We start from the raw sequence: 14,731 nt of genomic DNA, 5'->3' as shown, positions 1-14,731 counted from the left end.
AACATTGCCTTAGAATTTAGGGATTGTTGCTGTAGCATTTGGTCCCATTATGCCATGAAGTAGGAGCCCTATTCGTAAGTTATACTCACTTTTGCAACCCTTCTTCCCTAATGTAGCCTAACAGAATTTTGTTCTGATTGGATTTGAGATGAAAAAGTATTATTTTTTCCTTATGACTTGCATATCTAATCCTACCAAGACCTTAAATATCTTTTCCCAAGACTTACTCTGTATACATAATCTGAAAATTGAGTATAAATTTTAGGAGCCCCCATCATACTCCTTGAGTTCCTATTCTAGAAGTGAAATCTAGGTGTTTCACTAACTCAGACATCAAGACTGCAATTTCGTAAGATTCCTTATCCTATTAACACATTTTTCTGAAATTTCTAAGCAACTATATATACAATAATTCTCTGTTGATATCACAGCTCCAGATATACTTGCCATTGTTGTGGACTTTACTGGTGCTCCCAGCCCTAGAGCCTTCGCTTTCATTTCTCTCACATGAAATCTCATTTGAGTTTCCTCTGACTGAGGAACACGCAGAAAAGGAGTTTTCTGCCTTGTTTCCTTTGCAGCTGCTTTGTAATTTAATTTCATGCCCAGCGAAAAGGTTAACAGAAGCATCGGATGTTGAGGGTTTACAATCAAAGATTTTCTGCAGTTCTGATGTGCCATTAAGCCTGGATGTTACTCTGGAAGAATTGTCTAGGTCCTGTGTGGATTTTATAGGAACATGCTCCTTTGGGAAGTTTGTCATTGGCTTGGTAAAAGATTTGTGGACATTTTTCAAGTCACTTTGTTTTTCATTGTGTGTGTCAGTCAAAGATGGCGATCTTGAGGTCTTCAAAGAGGTATAGTTACTATTCTGATCATTAGGAGTTTTAGTTTGTTCTTTCGATAGAAACTCTGCTTTATGGAAGACCGCCAGATTTTCTTTTGACATTTTCACCGTAGTATTAAGACAAGAAGGATGTTCTTCTGGTAAATTCTCTTTGCAAATGCTGAAATGTACAACATGCAGTAATAAGACCTAAAGAGAAACTCAAACCATAACTGAATGCATCGGCTCTCCCAAGCTTTTCAAAGGAACCAGAGTTTACATAGGAAGTTAATCATGGATGCTAGCAGTTAAGATTAAGCATTCAGAAAAGTTTCACATACCAAACACCTTAAAAAGAGATACACAAACAATGAAAAACCACAAGGGGATTTTAAGACACTACAACTACTGTTCCTTCTGGGCTCCCATGCCAACTTGTTGACTGTGTACCTCCCCCACCATAGAAGTTACAAAAACCTATTTATAAAAAGATAGTGTTTCTCTCCCCACTGTTGCTATGTGAAAGACCTACATAAACATGGGAAATGATCAATAGCTAAATGCAAGTTATGTTTTAGTCAAACAAGTTATTGGACTCAATACAGGGTAACTGGGTGAACACTAATGGTCTATGATATACAGGAGGCCAGACTATATGAACTATTGGCCCCTTCTGGCCTTATATATTAAAAAAGGCCACACACAACCACCCTCTATTAAGCTACATAGGAAAACAGTGAAAATGATTCAGCAGAGAGTTCTGTCAAAAAAAACTATGTGCATTTAAGATTTTTTTTCAGCTACAGTAATCTTAAATAGCATGGATAACAGGTTAAAAATTTGGATAATGGAATGTTAAATAGCACTTATAAGAGAATCTTGTTTCCTATTATGCCATTTTCTATAGGAAGCACTCTTCTCCTATTGTGACAGGAGAATCAGGGAGACGGGGCAGAGCTTGATGCCTGGAACACTAAGTCAGGACTGAAGTGCAGTTACACTCTAAAGAATGTTTAGTACCGTTGTGTGTTCCAGATCTACTTTGCGCAGTCAACATATATTTCAAACTAATAGTGCCATAAATTTAGCCTTTCAGATTCCAGATCCCCACGTCCATGCAATACAAACAGAACTTTTAACAATTCTTTTGATTCATTGGTCATTTCCTTAATTGTATCTAGCTGCTTTTACATCTCTATATTGGATCTGCCAAGCTACCATGAGTAAGATTATTTGGGTCAGAAAATAGATAGGACTGATTACACACAGGGAACAAACCTCTTGATTAATTTGCTTTCCTCCCCTACTCCAAAAAATAAAGTCACTTGGACTGTATTTGCATTTGTAATTAGGTTAGCAACATTCCGTGTATGAGACGGAACTCCCATAAGGGTATGTATACAACATACATGCTTTATGGTAGTATGTAGAGTACATACACTAAATATTCCTCTAGCATGGGTATAAACAGCAGTGTGGACAGTGAGGCACTGTATAAAGACACTCCTGAACCCTGTGAGTATGTATCCTAGACTGCTTTCCACAAGCCTAAGCAGTGCCTCCCCCACCCACAGTGCTATTTTTAGCAACGTATAGAATGCCAGAGCCTTTTCACTTACATGTAGCTATACACCACAGCGTGGACGCAGCCTGCTTTTCACTCCAGTGTGTAACGATACATGCCCTACCAGCTTGCCACCAGTGACTTGCAGTGTAGACACAGCCTATGAAGCCTTCACTATTGAATCATAAAGGATAGTCTTGTGACTAAACAGCTGACTGAATCAGAAAAATCTGGATTCTGTTTCAAACTCTACACAGGCTTCCTGTGTGACCACAAGCAATTCATGTAACTATTCTATACTTCAGTTTCCTGATCAGCAAAAGGGGAATAATATTTTCCTAATGTCAAAGAAGAGTTTACAAGAATTTTAATTTAATGAAGCTTCTAAAGTGCTTTAAGAATTTATTTTCAGCATAAAAAAGTGTTATAGAAGTATATTTTATTACATCAGGCTTATCTTTATAAGATGCAAACACCCCAGAAAAGTAGAAAAAATTGTAACTTGTGTCATTGGAGAAGGGTAGAATGAACATAAGAAAACTCCCCACTTGCCAGGTCTGCAACTCATGACAATTCTGAAATTAAACGTATCAAAGTCCATCTACAAGCCAAGAACACAATTTCTATTCACTGTAACAATCAACTGCAGGTAAACTAATCTCCCTCCCTATTTACAATATGCCTACTTTGGTGCTTTTCATTTTAGAGTCTAAGACACACTAAGTAATTTAAAGCAATGAAGCCACAAAATACATTCAGGCATTATCCCCCACTTTTCAGATGGATAAATAGAGGCACTGGATGGTTAAACTATTTCCTTAAGGTCACAAGATGAGTCAACAGAAAGTGGCAGAAATACAACCCAGAGGTAATTATATATTCAAGGCAATTGACAAAAATCAGTCAGATATGTCTCACCCACACCAACAGTGAAGGGTTGGGGGAGGAAGCTTAGTTACCATGATTTCTTTAAAAAAAACCCACCCTTAATTTAGTCTACTTTGTATAAAATAAATTATTCTGCTGTATTTTTCCCCCCACAGGTTAAAAAACCCCAAAGAGAGTCACCACTTACCCCTGAGGAGTTTCTGCGCCAACATTAGGAGGTGAGTTAGCTGGCTGAGGCATGCCCTGGTTCCTGAGGTCTTTGCTAGCAGGGGTTGCAGGCGTACACCCTAGCAATGTTTCACCAAACACTGTTGGTACTGACTGCACGTGACTCAGACTATGTGATACCTGAAACAGATGCCAGAGTCAACAGAAAAATTCAAAGCCAACACACGAGAAAAATATATCACTTCTATGACTCTACCATGACCACTTAAATACATGACATTCCTCTTTCTATGCCCAAGAATTATATTCACCTTTTTTGCAACCGCACCATATTGTTGGCTTGTATTAACTGGTAATCCACTATACCCCCACAAGATCCTTTTCAGCAGTACCACCACCTAGCCAGTTATTCTCCATTTTGCAGTTGTGCATTTCATTTTTCCTTCCTAAGGTGAAGTACTTGGAACTTGTCCTTATTGATTTCATCAGTTGATTTCACACCAATTCTTCAATTTGTCAAGCTCTTTGAATTCCAATCCTTTCCTCCAAAGTGCCTGCAACCCTGCCAGCTTGGTGTTGTCTATATAAGTACATCAGAAGCAGGAAGCCTGCTAAACAACCAGTGGGACCCCTGGACAACCGAGATACAAAAGGAGCACTTAAAGACAATAAAGTCATTGCAGAGAAACTAAATGAATTCTTTGCTTCAGTCTTCACGGCTGAGGATGTTAGGGAGATTCCCAAACCTGAGCCATCTTTTGTAGGTGACAAATCTGAGGAATTGTCATTGATTGAAGCATCACTAGAGCAGGTTTTGGAATTAACTGAGAATCTTAACAGTAACAAGTCACTGGGACAAGATGGCATTCACCCATGAGTTCTGCAATTTCACATTTGCGTTCTTTCAGAATTATTAACTATGGTTTGTAACCTGTCCTTTAAATCAGCTTCTGTACCCAATGACTGGAAGATAGCTAATGTAAAGCCAATATTTAAAAAGGGCTCTAGAGGTGATCCCGGCAATTACAGACCAGTAAGTCTAATGTCAGTACCAGGCAAATTAGTTGAAACAATAGTAAAGAATAAAATTGTCAGACAGATAGAAGAACATAAATTGTTGGGCAAAAGTTAACATGGTTTCTGTAAAGGGAAATCATGTCTTACTAACCTATTAGAGTTCTTTGAAGGGGGTCAAACAAACATGTAGACACAGTGTGCTTAGATTTCCAGAAAGCCTTTGACAAAGTCCCTCACCAAAGGCTCTTACGTAAATTAAGTTGTCATGGGATAAGAGGGAAGATCCTTTCATGGATTGAGAACTGGTTAAAAGACAGGGAACAAAGGGTAGGAATAAATGGCAATTATCAGAATGGAGAGGGGTAACTAGCAGTGTTCCCCAAGGGTCAGTCCTAGGACCAATCCTATTCAACTTATTCATAAATGATCTGGAGAAAGGGGTAAACAGTGAGGTGGCAAAGTTTGCCGACTGTACTAAACTGCTCAAGATAGTTTTGTGAGATCTTTTTGAAGTTCTTTACAGTCTGCTTTGGTCTTAACTAAGTGATTGGCCAACAAAATGGCAAATGAAATTTAATGTGGATAAATGTAAAGTAATGCACACTGGAAAAAATAACCCCAACTATACATACAATATGATGGGGGCCAATTTAGCTACAACTAATCAGGAAAGAACTTGGAGTCATCGTGGAAAGTTCTCTGAAGACATCCATGCAGTGTGCAGTGGCAGTCAAAAAAGCCAAAATAGGATGTTAGGAATCATTAAAAAAGGGATAGAGAGTAAGACGGAGAACATCTTATTGCCCTTAATAAATCCATGGTGCGCCCACATCTTGAATACTGCGTACAGATATGGTCTCCTCATCTCAAAAAAGATATACTGGCATTAGAAAATGTTCAGAGAAAGGCAACTAAAATGTTTAGTGGTTTGGAACAGGTCCCATATGAGGAGAGATTAAAGAGGCTAAGACTTTTCATCTTGGAAAAGAGGAGACTAAGGGGAGATATGATAGAGGTATATAAAATCATGAGTGGTATGGAGAAAGTTATTTACTTGTTCCCATAATATAAGAACTAGGGGCCACCAAATGAAATTAACGGGCAGCAGGTTTAAAACAAAAGGAAGTTGTTGTTCTTCACACAGCGCACAGTCAACCTGTGGAACTTCTTGCCTGAGGAGGTTGTGAAGGCTAGGACTATAACAGGGTTTAAAAGAGAACTGGATAAATTCATGGAGGTTAAGTCCATTAATGGCTATTAGCCAGGATGGGTAAGGAATGGTGTCCCTAGCCTCTGTTTGTCAGATGGTGGAGACGGATGGCAGGAGAGAGATCACTTTATCATTACCTGTTAGGTTCATTCCTCTGGGGCACCTGGCATTGACCACTGTCGGTAGACAGGATACTGGGCTGGATGGACCTTTGGTCTGACCCAATATGGCCATTCTTATGTTCTTATTTTATAAATATACTCTCCACTTCATTATCCAAGTCATTAGTGAAAATACTGACTAGTACTGGACCAAAGACTGACCCGTGCGGGACCCCACTAGCAGCCCTCCTATTTTGACAGCAAACCATTGATAACTACTCTTAAGTATGGTCTTTAATTTACCATATGGCAGGTATATAACTGAATCTAGACCACATTTCCCTAGTTTGCTGATGGGAATGTCATGTTGCACTGTGTCAAGAGCCTTACTAGAATCAAGATATGTCTCATCTACCACTTTCTCCCTATCCAATAGGCCAGTAACCCTATGAGGGGGAAATTAGGTTTGTTTAGCATGATTTGTTCTTGACAAATCCATGCTGGCTATTCCTTAATACCCTATCATCATGTAGGTGCTAACAAATTAATTGTTTAAAAAGTTGTTCCAGTATCTTTTCGGGTATATAGTTAGACTTACTGTCCTCTTTACTCCCCTTTTTAAAGATAGGTACTATGTTCGCCCTTCTCCAGTCCTCTGGGACCAAATGCACCCTCCATGAGTTCTCGAATAATCACTAATGGTTCCAAGATGAGTACTTCAGGAACTAGCTGAAGCACTCTAGGATGAATTTTGTCAGGCCCTGCTGACTTTAATACATCTATAATACATCTTCAACTTGTCCTTTCTTATTTCCTGCCCCCTTATTGTTACAATAGTATATCATGTTACATCTTTGCAACCCACAGCACACAAGAATTTCAGAAAAATGGATAATGTGTTAAGAAGTTAGAAGAAACTTCTCAAGGAGACTAGAAAAGTCAAGTATTTCAGATAACTGCCAGCTGACATGCCACAGCTAATTTTCCTCTAAAAGCAATTAAGAGCTATTCATGTTGACAACTTTCAGAACTCATCTGGAAACCTACACTGGTACAAAAAGCCCTCAAGAATTTAAGTCGGATAGGTAATTTTATTAGTTTGTGTTAATTCTTCCATACAATCCAAACGTATAGAATTTTCTGTAGTATAGAATCCCCCATAAGAAGATTCCAGGTGTAGAGATAGTCAGCCTTAGACACACGGGACCCCAGTAACAAGCGAGTGCTGAGAGAATGCGGAATTGGTCAACGCTCTGCTGCTGTGGCAAATCATGGTGTCAGATGCCATCAGGTGGTCAAGGGACATCTACATAGAACACATCACTGGATATCAGCAATACCAGGAGGGATGAGCTGGAGTGCCAATGAGAAGCACAGTCAGGAAAGTAACAAATACTTTCCTCATGGACTGTATTTTCTAAATGGACAACTAACCTAATTCTCAAATTACTGAGGGACAATCTCTCCTCATTGATATATTTTACTTTCCAAAATCAAATCTCTATACAACTTTTCATGAGTGATGTACCTGAGTATTCAGATTCTAATATCTAAACTGTAAAATCTAGTCACCTAAATTTGGGTTATTGCTGATTATTTACTCTATGTATCATATGACTTTTAAAAACTAAACTTTATATTTGTGGATAATCTAAGCACTATACCCAGATGTACAGACACTTTTCCCAACCTACATATTTTTATTAGCGTTAATAAAAATGGTAAATCTCTGTGCCTAGTTATGAAACCACTGCCAACAGTTCAGAACACAGCAGCTTGTCCACTCAGAAGCAAAAGCCACAGAGAGCACTGACCACTAGCTCCTTGTGGAATATGGGGTCAAATCCACAATATCTATGTCACTAACTTCAAAACTTTCCATGGGACTGTGCTAAGTCGCTGCCTCATGCTGTGGAATTATCTCCTCCTGAGACAGCTACATTACAATAAAACAAAGGGAGCTGTCAATCCTCATTACTAAGCGCTAGTCTACAATGAAAAATTTACAGTGGCACAGCTACGTCTGTCAGGGGTGTGAAATATTCACACCCTGAGACACAGTTAAGCTGACTTAGCCCCCAGCGTAGACAGCACTACCTCAAACGGAAGAATTTTTCCATTGAACTAGCTATCACCTCTCAAGGACGTGGATTACCTACAGTGACAGGATAACCCCGCCCATCACAGTAGTAAGTGTTTACACTGAAGCACTATAGTAGTGCAGCTGTAGCATTTTAAAATCGTAGACAGCCTAAAACTCATGCTCGCTCAGAAAATGGCCCCTGAATCTTGAACTCAATCCCAGAAGTAGTCAGGACAGTCTTACTTACCTTCAGAGCAAAATACAAAATCTAGTTCTTTGATCTACTTCCCATACCACCATCACATTTAAAAAAATAAAAAACAAAACAAAAACAAACAAACAAACAAACAAACAGGAGTTCAATTATTGCTGACTGGAAAGAAGAGAAATATCAGCTTCCATGCTTTTTGGAAGGTGCTCAGATATAATGATAGACATCTTATAGCAGGGGCAGTCAATAGGAAGACTGCGGGCCAAATTCAAGCCACCAGCTACTTTTGTCCGGACTGCAAAATCTTTTTATTTACTTATCATTGTTATTGCAGTGTGGAAAAGTGTTTCTCTGGAGTCTGGACCTTCACTGACCAAGAAATTTGGACCTTGACAAAAAATAATTGACTACCCCTGCCTTATAGGAATCCAGATAACCCCTCCAGAGTTCTGGGGTAGCTAAAGTATCCTCCTTCCAAAGACTAGAGTGAAAAGTTTCCACCTCAGACAGAAGTGACTATATTTCTAATATCACTACTGTACCTTAGAAGTCTCTACTAAAAGTGTCTGACCATGAAATGGACCTATATAGTTGGCTTGACAAAGGACTGACCACATGGCTACAGTAACCTATGCACAGAAGCAAGATGGCACAGAGATAACCGCTAGACATCCCAGAAGGCCCCTCCCTCCTCCACAAAAAGCAACTAGATCTGATGAGGCTAATCACATGGTCATTTGAAGGGCTGTTCTATAGCTATACCATTATTCTCCATATCCAAATCATCCAGGCCTTTGGCCTTCGAGACAGCTTTCTTGGATCTTAGCTAGGCTTGGTGGACCACTCAAATGCATCTGGCTCAGAAAAACATGAAAATATTAGAAAAGCTGCCAGATTCTCCCTTTGCAGAACAACATACAATATCTCTGGAAGACTGGTGCACTCCTGTCTCGTAGCAAAAAATCTGAGCAGTCAAGCAGGTAAGTTACAGGGTAAAGTTACCATTGAATTTTTCCTCTTTTCCTAGGTATTTTTCTAAGCTAGAGAAACCCTGATCTTTAAATTTCTCTCTCCAGCAAGAAAAGTCTGCACACTGGAAAAAGACACCCACAAGATTGGAAGTAGACAAACTCCTTTTACGAATGAGAAAGTGATCTCACCCAAAGGCTCAATTATATTGTTCTCTGTCTTCTAGTAGAGAGAACTACACCCACTTCTGGACTAGCACAGAAGTGTGAGTGCAAGGCTGCTCTACTCTGAAAAGTTACAGCGGCATAGCTACATCACTCAGGGGTGTGAAAAATCCATATCTCTGAGACAGTCAAGTCAACCTAACCCCCAGCATAGACAATGGTAGGACGATGGAAGAATTCTTCTGTCAACCTAGCTACCAATCTCTCAGGGAGGTGGATTACCTACATTGACAGAAGCATCCCTTCTGTTGCTATAATAATTGTCTAAACTGAAGCACTACAGAGGCACAGCTGCACCACAGAAGCTGTAGCATTCTAAGCGTAGACATAGCATAGTGGGTCAGTAAATTGAGGCCGTCTAGTCCTCTTCTTTAACAGCTCAATGACAAAGTTACAATAGTGAAAATAAGCCATAGTTACCTCAGAGCAGGACTTTATATGTTTGGCATCAACATTTCCTTTATCATCAGATGATTTTCTTTTCATACCCCCATTTCTCTTAGATTTGCCTGAAGCATTGAAAGTGATTAAATTAGTATGTTTCCAACATTGAAAATTACTTCAAACAGCAAAAGGCCAATAAATAAAAGGTCTTACCACACTTGTCATGGCTGTCATGTATGATTTCAACATGAATCAATTCTGGATCAAGAGTTTTTAAAGCTGGAATCTTAAGGGAAAATGGAGTAAGCTTTTTTAAAAAGACAACTTGTGTAAGAAGTTTTAGATTAGATATTTTCACAACTCAGGGGAGACTAATAAAGCAGTTTTAAACAAACAGAAGTATGATACTCTAGCTATGGAGCAACAGAGTAAGCTTCTGGTCTGAAAAACCTTGACTCTGTGGAACTTCAAGCTCAAATCTTAACAAGTTAGATAACTTGTATGTATGCATGCATTTTCAGAAGGCAGTCTCCAAGACATGGTGCTGCAAACTCTGTACATATAGAGATGCTAAAATAGGGGTTTCCCCAACTGTTAGGCCAAAAGAGAAAATCCCAAACCCCTGTTCTCCCACTAGTGTGCAGTGAGCCATTTGCTATCCTTCCACGCACATCAGTGGCACTGTGCATGCAGTATAAAGTGCTCTAGGATCCTTTGGAATGAAGCATGACGTAAAATACAAGGTATTATTCCAGCTGGTTAACCCTACTATGGAAAAGCAAGGATAGAATTACCTAGATACAAGGAAGGTGTTTTAATTCTTTTTATCTACCCATGTTGCATCAGTTGCTTCTTTACCTCCTGACAGTTGACTTCCAGAGTCCTTGTAGTTGGATTACCATTTACAACAGTTGCTGTGAACCACTGGGTAGATGGATCCAAGCTATAAATCCTTACTTTTGAACCAATTACATTCTTACCACCTTTAAAAAACAAAAAACATGCTTCAGAGAGTGGGAAGATGGGGGCACACACATTATGGTAACTTTCATTACATATCCACGTGTCAACACTAACTAGCCTGCAGCGATATACACCAGAAAATAAGTAAATAGCACTGGAAGACAACAGGCAAAGTAACAATGTAGTTTTCATATGCCTCCCTCTTGACCCCAGACACAGGGGACTATTGTGGCTGGGAAAAAGGAGTGTGACCAGAATACCTCCACATTCTGGTTAGTCCATTTGCTGGAACAGCTTATTGGGTTTTCTGCTGCTATAATACACACTGGGGGCCACTCTCAGAATTCAGGAGTCAAAAAAATGGCAAGCACAGCTCAGCTGGACCTGGAGATTGAGCCCTGAGTGTCCGATTTGTGGAGTTCTTCCTCACTTTTATTGCTACTGTTTCAAGAGCTGCCATGTTACTTACTCCATTATACTAATTTTCTATCCAGACGTAGATCATTTCCACTAGACACAAACTTTTTTTTTTTTTTTTTTTTTACAAAAAGACAGACTTATAGGAAGCCAACAAATAAGAGATTACAGTTGGTGAGCTGTACTATAAACAATTTTAACTTGAACAGAAGAGATGTTCCTAATAAGTCTCCAGTGCCTTTCAATTGAGCTATAGAATAGTGAAGGTTAAGACTTCTGATTTTTTTTAAAAGGAAAAAAAAAGAGTGGGTGGCTAAAGTCAGGCACCTATATAAATCATCAGATTTTCAGAAGTACTGAGCAATCAAACAGCTCTCACCGAATTCCATGGGAACTGCTGAGTGCTCTGCACTGCTGAAAATCAGATGACTTTTTAGATGCCTGATGTTAGCCAGCCATTTTTTTAAAAAAAGAGTCCTAGTTTCTAATTCTGCCCATTTTGGAGCATTTCATTATGGATGGTGGACAGCAAATCTATAAAATTGTTTTGGGAGAGGTAGACTACCCAACATTCTTCTATGAAAGGAAAGACTACTGGAGAGAAAAATCAAAACGGGATTTTTGCTAACAGATGATACTGTAAATACCACCAGCGCAGTGACCTCCAGTATCCTTCCACAAGATGGTATTCTCATACCTTGCATCAAGTGGCTTTCATCTAGATGTTTCATAATCAAAGCTTGAATTTCTTCATTAACATTCTGATCATCCATAAGAGAGTGTCTCAGACTGTCCACATCCTATTAGGATGAAAGCATTCAATGTAAATAGTTGCCAAGAGCACTAAATGTTTAATTTAAAAAAAAAAATGTTTTTCCAACAGAAGCATGTTCAACAGCAAGAGAATATACTGTGAAGCTTCATATCAACCAGATGGTTCTGTTGTATTTAAGAATTTGGTTTGTAATTTGTGCAGAAAAGAACAGAAAATAAACCAGTATTTCAAAAAAATTAATAAGAATTAGTAAAACTTCCATTAATACTTGTAGTGTGAGCACCCAAAGGCCCAAGTCAGAATCAATTCTCTATTATGCTAAGTGCTGTACAAAACACAGGGAGAGAATTCCTGCTCCCCAAACATTTTACAATCTTACCTAAAGCAGAATGCAAAAAAACCACAAAAGTGAAGCAGGGAGGGCATAGTACCTGAAATAAAGATCAAGGTGGTCTGGAGTAGCTAAACGTTAACAGATTATTGCTGTTTAGAGTTATACTCAAAGTGTAATGGGAGTTTATGATTTTGCCTGGCAACTCAGAGATAACCAGCCACTCCCATCTTTTTATGCTCTGAACTACCTCCCCATTAATTAATTTAGATGCACTCATCATCCAGACAGCATATCAGCACAGCAACTATCAAGGCCACCTTAAGATGAGATCTGAAATACAGTTTTTTTGAAGCATTAAAAATTCCACGGCACTCCGTTATAGTTATGTTCTGCACAAAAGCCAAATCAAGTACATTTCGTCAGATTAAAAGCAGAGCTGGTCAGAGAATGAAGATTCATCAAGATGTTTCTGAAACAGTTAGACTTTGTTCAAAGTGTTGATAGGAAACCAGGCAAGTTTCCTGTCAGCTTGCTTGGCAGGCTAATGGGGAGTCAAAAGCCCTAGCTCCCAATCTCCAACGCTTAGCAAATACTCTCAGAGCTGAAGGGAAATCAGGACCCTGAAGCCCCAGCTGAGCTGGGAGCCAGCAATCCAAGGGTCTCTGCTTCCCATAATCCTTCCAGACAATTTTATTTGCATGTTATAAAAATTTGTTTTTTCAAAAATGTTTTTTTTTGTTTCCATTTTGGAATGAAAACCAGAAATTTCAAGTTGGAATGAAACCAAAGTTTGAAAGCCTCCATGAAATGGAATTATTGTTCTTCACACAGCTCTAATTAAAACGTCACCTGTAGTTTCAAATGGAAAAAATATTCTTCACCACTTCCTATCCTAACTGTTGTGGAACGTTTCTATTTCATAGTAAGATTTGTTATCTATTCTCCCTTCTATATATGCACACAACTCCTTAAATGCTAATGGAAATTGTGTTCATAAGTCAACTGGCCATATAGAAAGAACCTCCCATTTTACCATCATGAGATACCAATGGTTCATCAACCCGAAAAGCTAGAAGCCTAATGTTATTCCTACACCAAGCTCTCTTATATGGCTATGTCCTGAGCTACCATCAGCAGGTTTTTAACACAACACACAGTATTAAGGATAGATTTTCCATGAGCTATAGCAACGTGGACATGCTTCAAATTTTCACTTAATGTTTCAGCAGTGAACACTAGACAAAATAAGGCTTGAGCCCTCTTACTGTATGCAGGACAGTCCGAATAAAGTTACCTGAATAGGCTTCAAAAGGTCTTTAGAAAGAAACACACATCTCTCTTCACCAAGAAAGCGTACAGAAACCACGGATCCTAAACCAGCTTTGTCCAATAAGAATTTGTAAACCTGAAAGACAAGAGCAAGCATTTTAGAAACAGTACTTTTCCTGCTTATTGTCCTTTTTCATTTGGTATGTGTTTTGCCCCTGTATTTTGAAAAAAGATGGAACTAACGTGGCTGCCATAGGGCATCCCTTTACATACCCTGTGAATATAGTTGCCTATCCTGGTCTTCTGGTCTCCTATTAAGGAACGCAGAAGGGCTGTTTCCCTTTTACCACAGGTGCTTTTTAATCTTCAATTTAAAAGGATACCAGAAGGACTCACAGGTATCCCGCAGGAGACTGACTCCCACCCACATCTCTCTCCCCTCCCTAACTCATTCTCCAAGTCCCACAGTACTTCCAGTTCTTCCCAAATATACACACACACACACACCCAATTACTGAGCCAATTACCCCCAGGTGTCAGTAATCCCCAACAGAAACTGGTTAATTGACTTCATATAAACTTGCAATCTTCCCAGCATTGCAGCAACCTTAGTGACTAGGGTGCTACAAATAGTATCCTGTCACAATAGCATTCTTATTTCCTTGTTTGGCCATCAGAACACATCCGAGAATGAGGTTTGCATTTCACTGACACTGATGTTAGCAGAGGTTTGAGAATGATGTTTGTAAGCTTAATGCCATGGAACAAAAAGACAATACTGTAGGTATCATAAGTTTCCAGAACTAAATTGTGAATGTAAGCGTAAATTTAAATTTAGGTGAGGTCTGTCCCACCATTTTTAAATATACAATTACTTACTATTTACTGAGCATTTTTCATGATCAAAGTTGTTTACAAATATTAACCAACAGTCCTGCAAGACAGACCATAGTACTGTGCCTTAAAACTCCACAGCATTCCTTGTTAAAGTGACTTATGAATTTTTTTACACTGTGTACCTAAAAATACATCATAGAAAAGACTATACCTAAATGTATTTACTGAATAAATAAGTTCCCGGGCTATACAATGCATTCAGATACATGTAAGGGCTGTACTTCCCATTTGATGCTCTGTAGTCCAAAAAGTTTAAGAATTTAGATAGTTTCCAGTGCCACCACGAAAATATGTATAATGTATCTATAGCATTTATGATAACAATCCACGAATTCAAGAAACAAGTGAAAAGCAGACTTCCCCAGTACTGTATGACTGTATTTCCAATTTACACACAAGCAGATTTTTAAATAAACAATGCTAATATCAGC

The 14,731-nt window shown here is 38.9% G+C and overlaps 1 protein-coding gene and 1 long non-coding RNA gene across 3 annotated transcripts in view; one reads left to right on the top strand and one right to left on the bottom strand.

The window, feature by feature from the left end:
• Positions 1-8,193, top strand: part of LOC125636282 (uncharacterized) — a 35,366-nt gene extending 27,173 nt beyond the window's left edge. Inside the window, exons 2-3 of the long non-coding RNA XR_007356537.2 lie at positions 3,434-3,496; positions 6,642-8,193. This is a non-coding gene — a long non-coding RNA (uncharacterized LOC125636282). The remainder of the gene's footprint in view (positions 1-3,433; positions 3,497-6,641) is intronic.
• Positions 1-14,731, bottom strand: part of KDM3A (lysine demethylase 3A) — a 45,151-nt gene that overhangs the window by 23,591 nt on the left and 6,829 nt on the right. For both annotated transcript variants that reach the window (XR_007356536.2, XM_048849196.2), the window contains exons 3-9: positions 13,429-13,539; positions 11,723-11,825; positions 10,504-10,628; positions 9,859-9,931; positions 9,682-9,770; positions 3,466-3,626; positions 448-1,007 (exon numbers count right to left, since the gene is read on the bottom strand). Coding sequence is in view for 1 of the 2 variants with exons in the window: in XM_048849196.2 (XP_048705153.2) it covers positions 448-1,007; positions 3,466-3,626; positions 9,682-9,770; positions 9,859-9,931; positions 10,504-10,628; positions 11,723-11,825; positions 13,429-13,539 (1,222 nt within the window). In the remaining variant the exon portion in view is untranslated. The remainder of the gene's footprint in view (positions 1-447; positions 1,008-3,465; positions 3,627-9,681; positions 9,771-9,858; positions 9,932-10,503; positions 10,629-11,722; positions 11,826-13,428; positions 13,540-14,731) is intronic.

This window comes from Caretta caretta, chromosome 4 (genome assembly GCF_965140235.1).
Source record: "Caretta caretta isolate rCarCar2 chromosome 4, rCarCar1.hap1, whole genome shotgun sequence".
Taxonomy (NCBI): domain Eukaryota; kingdom Metazoa; phylum Chordata; order Testudines; family Cheloniidae; genus Caretta; species Caretta caretta.
This window is presented reverse-complemented; position numbering and strand designations above follow the sequence as displayed.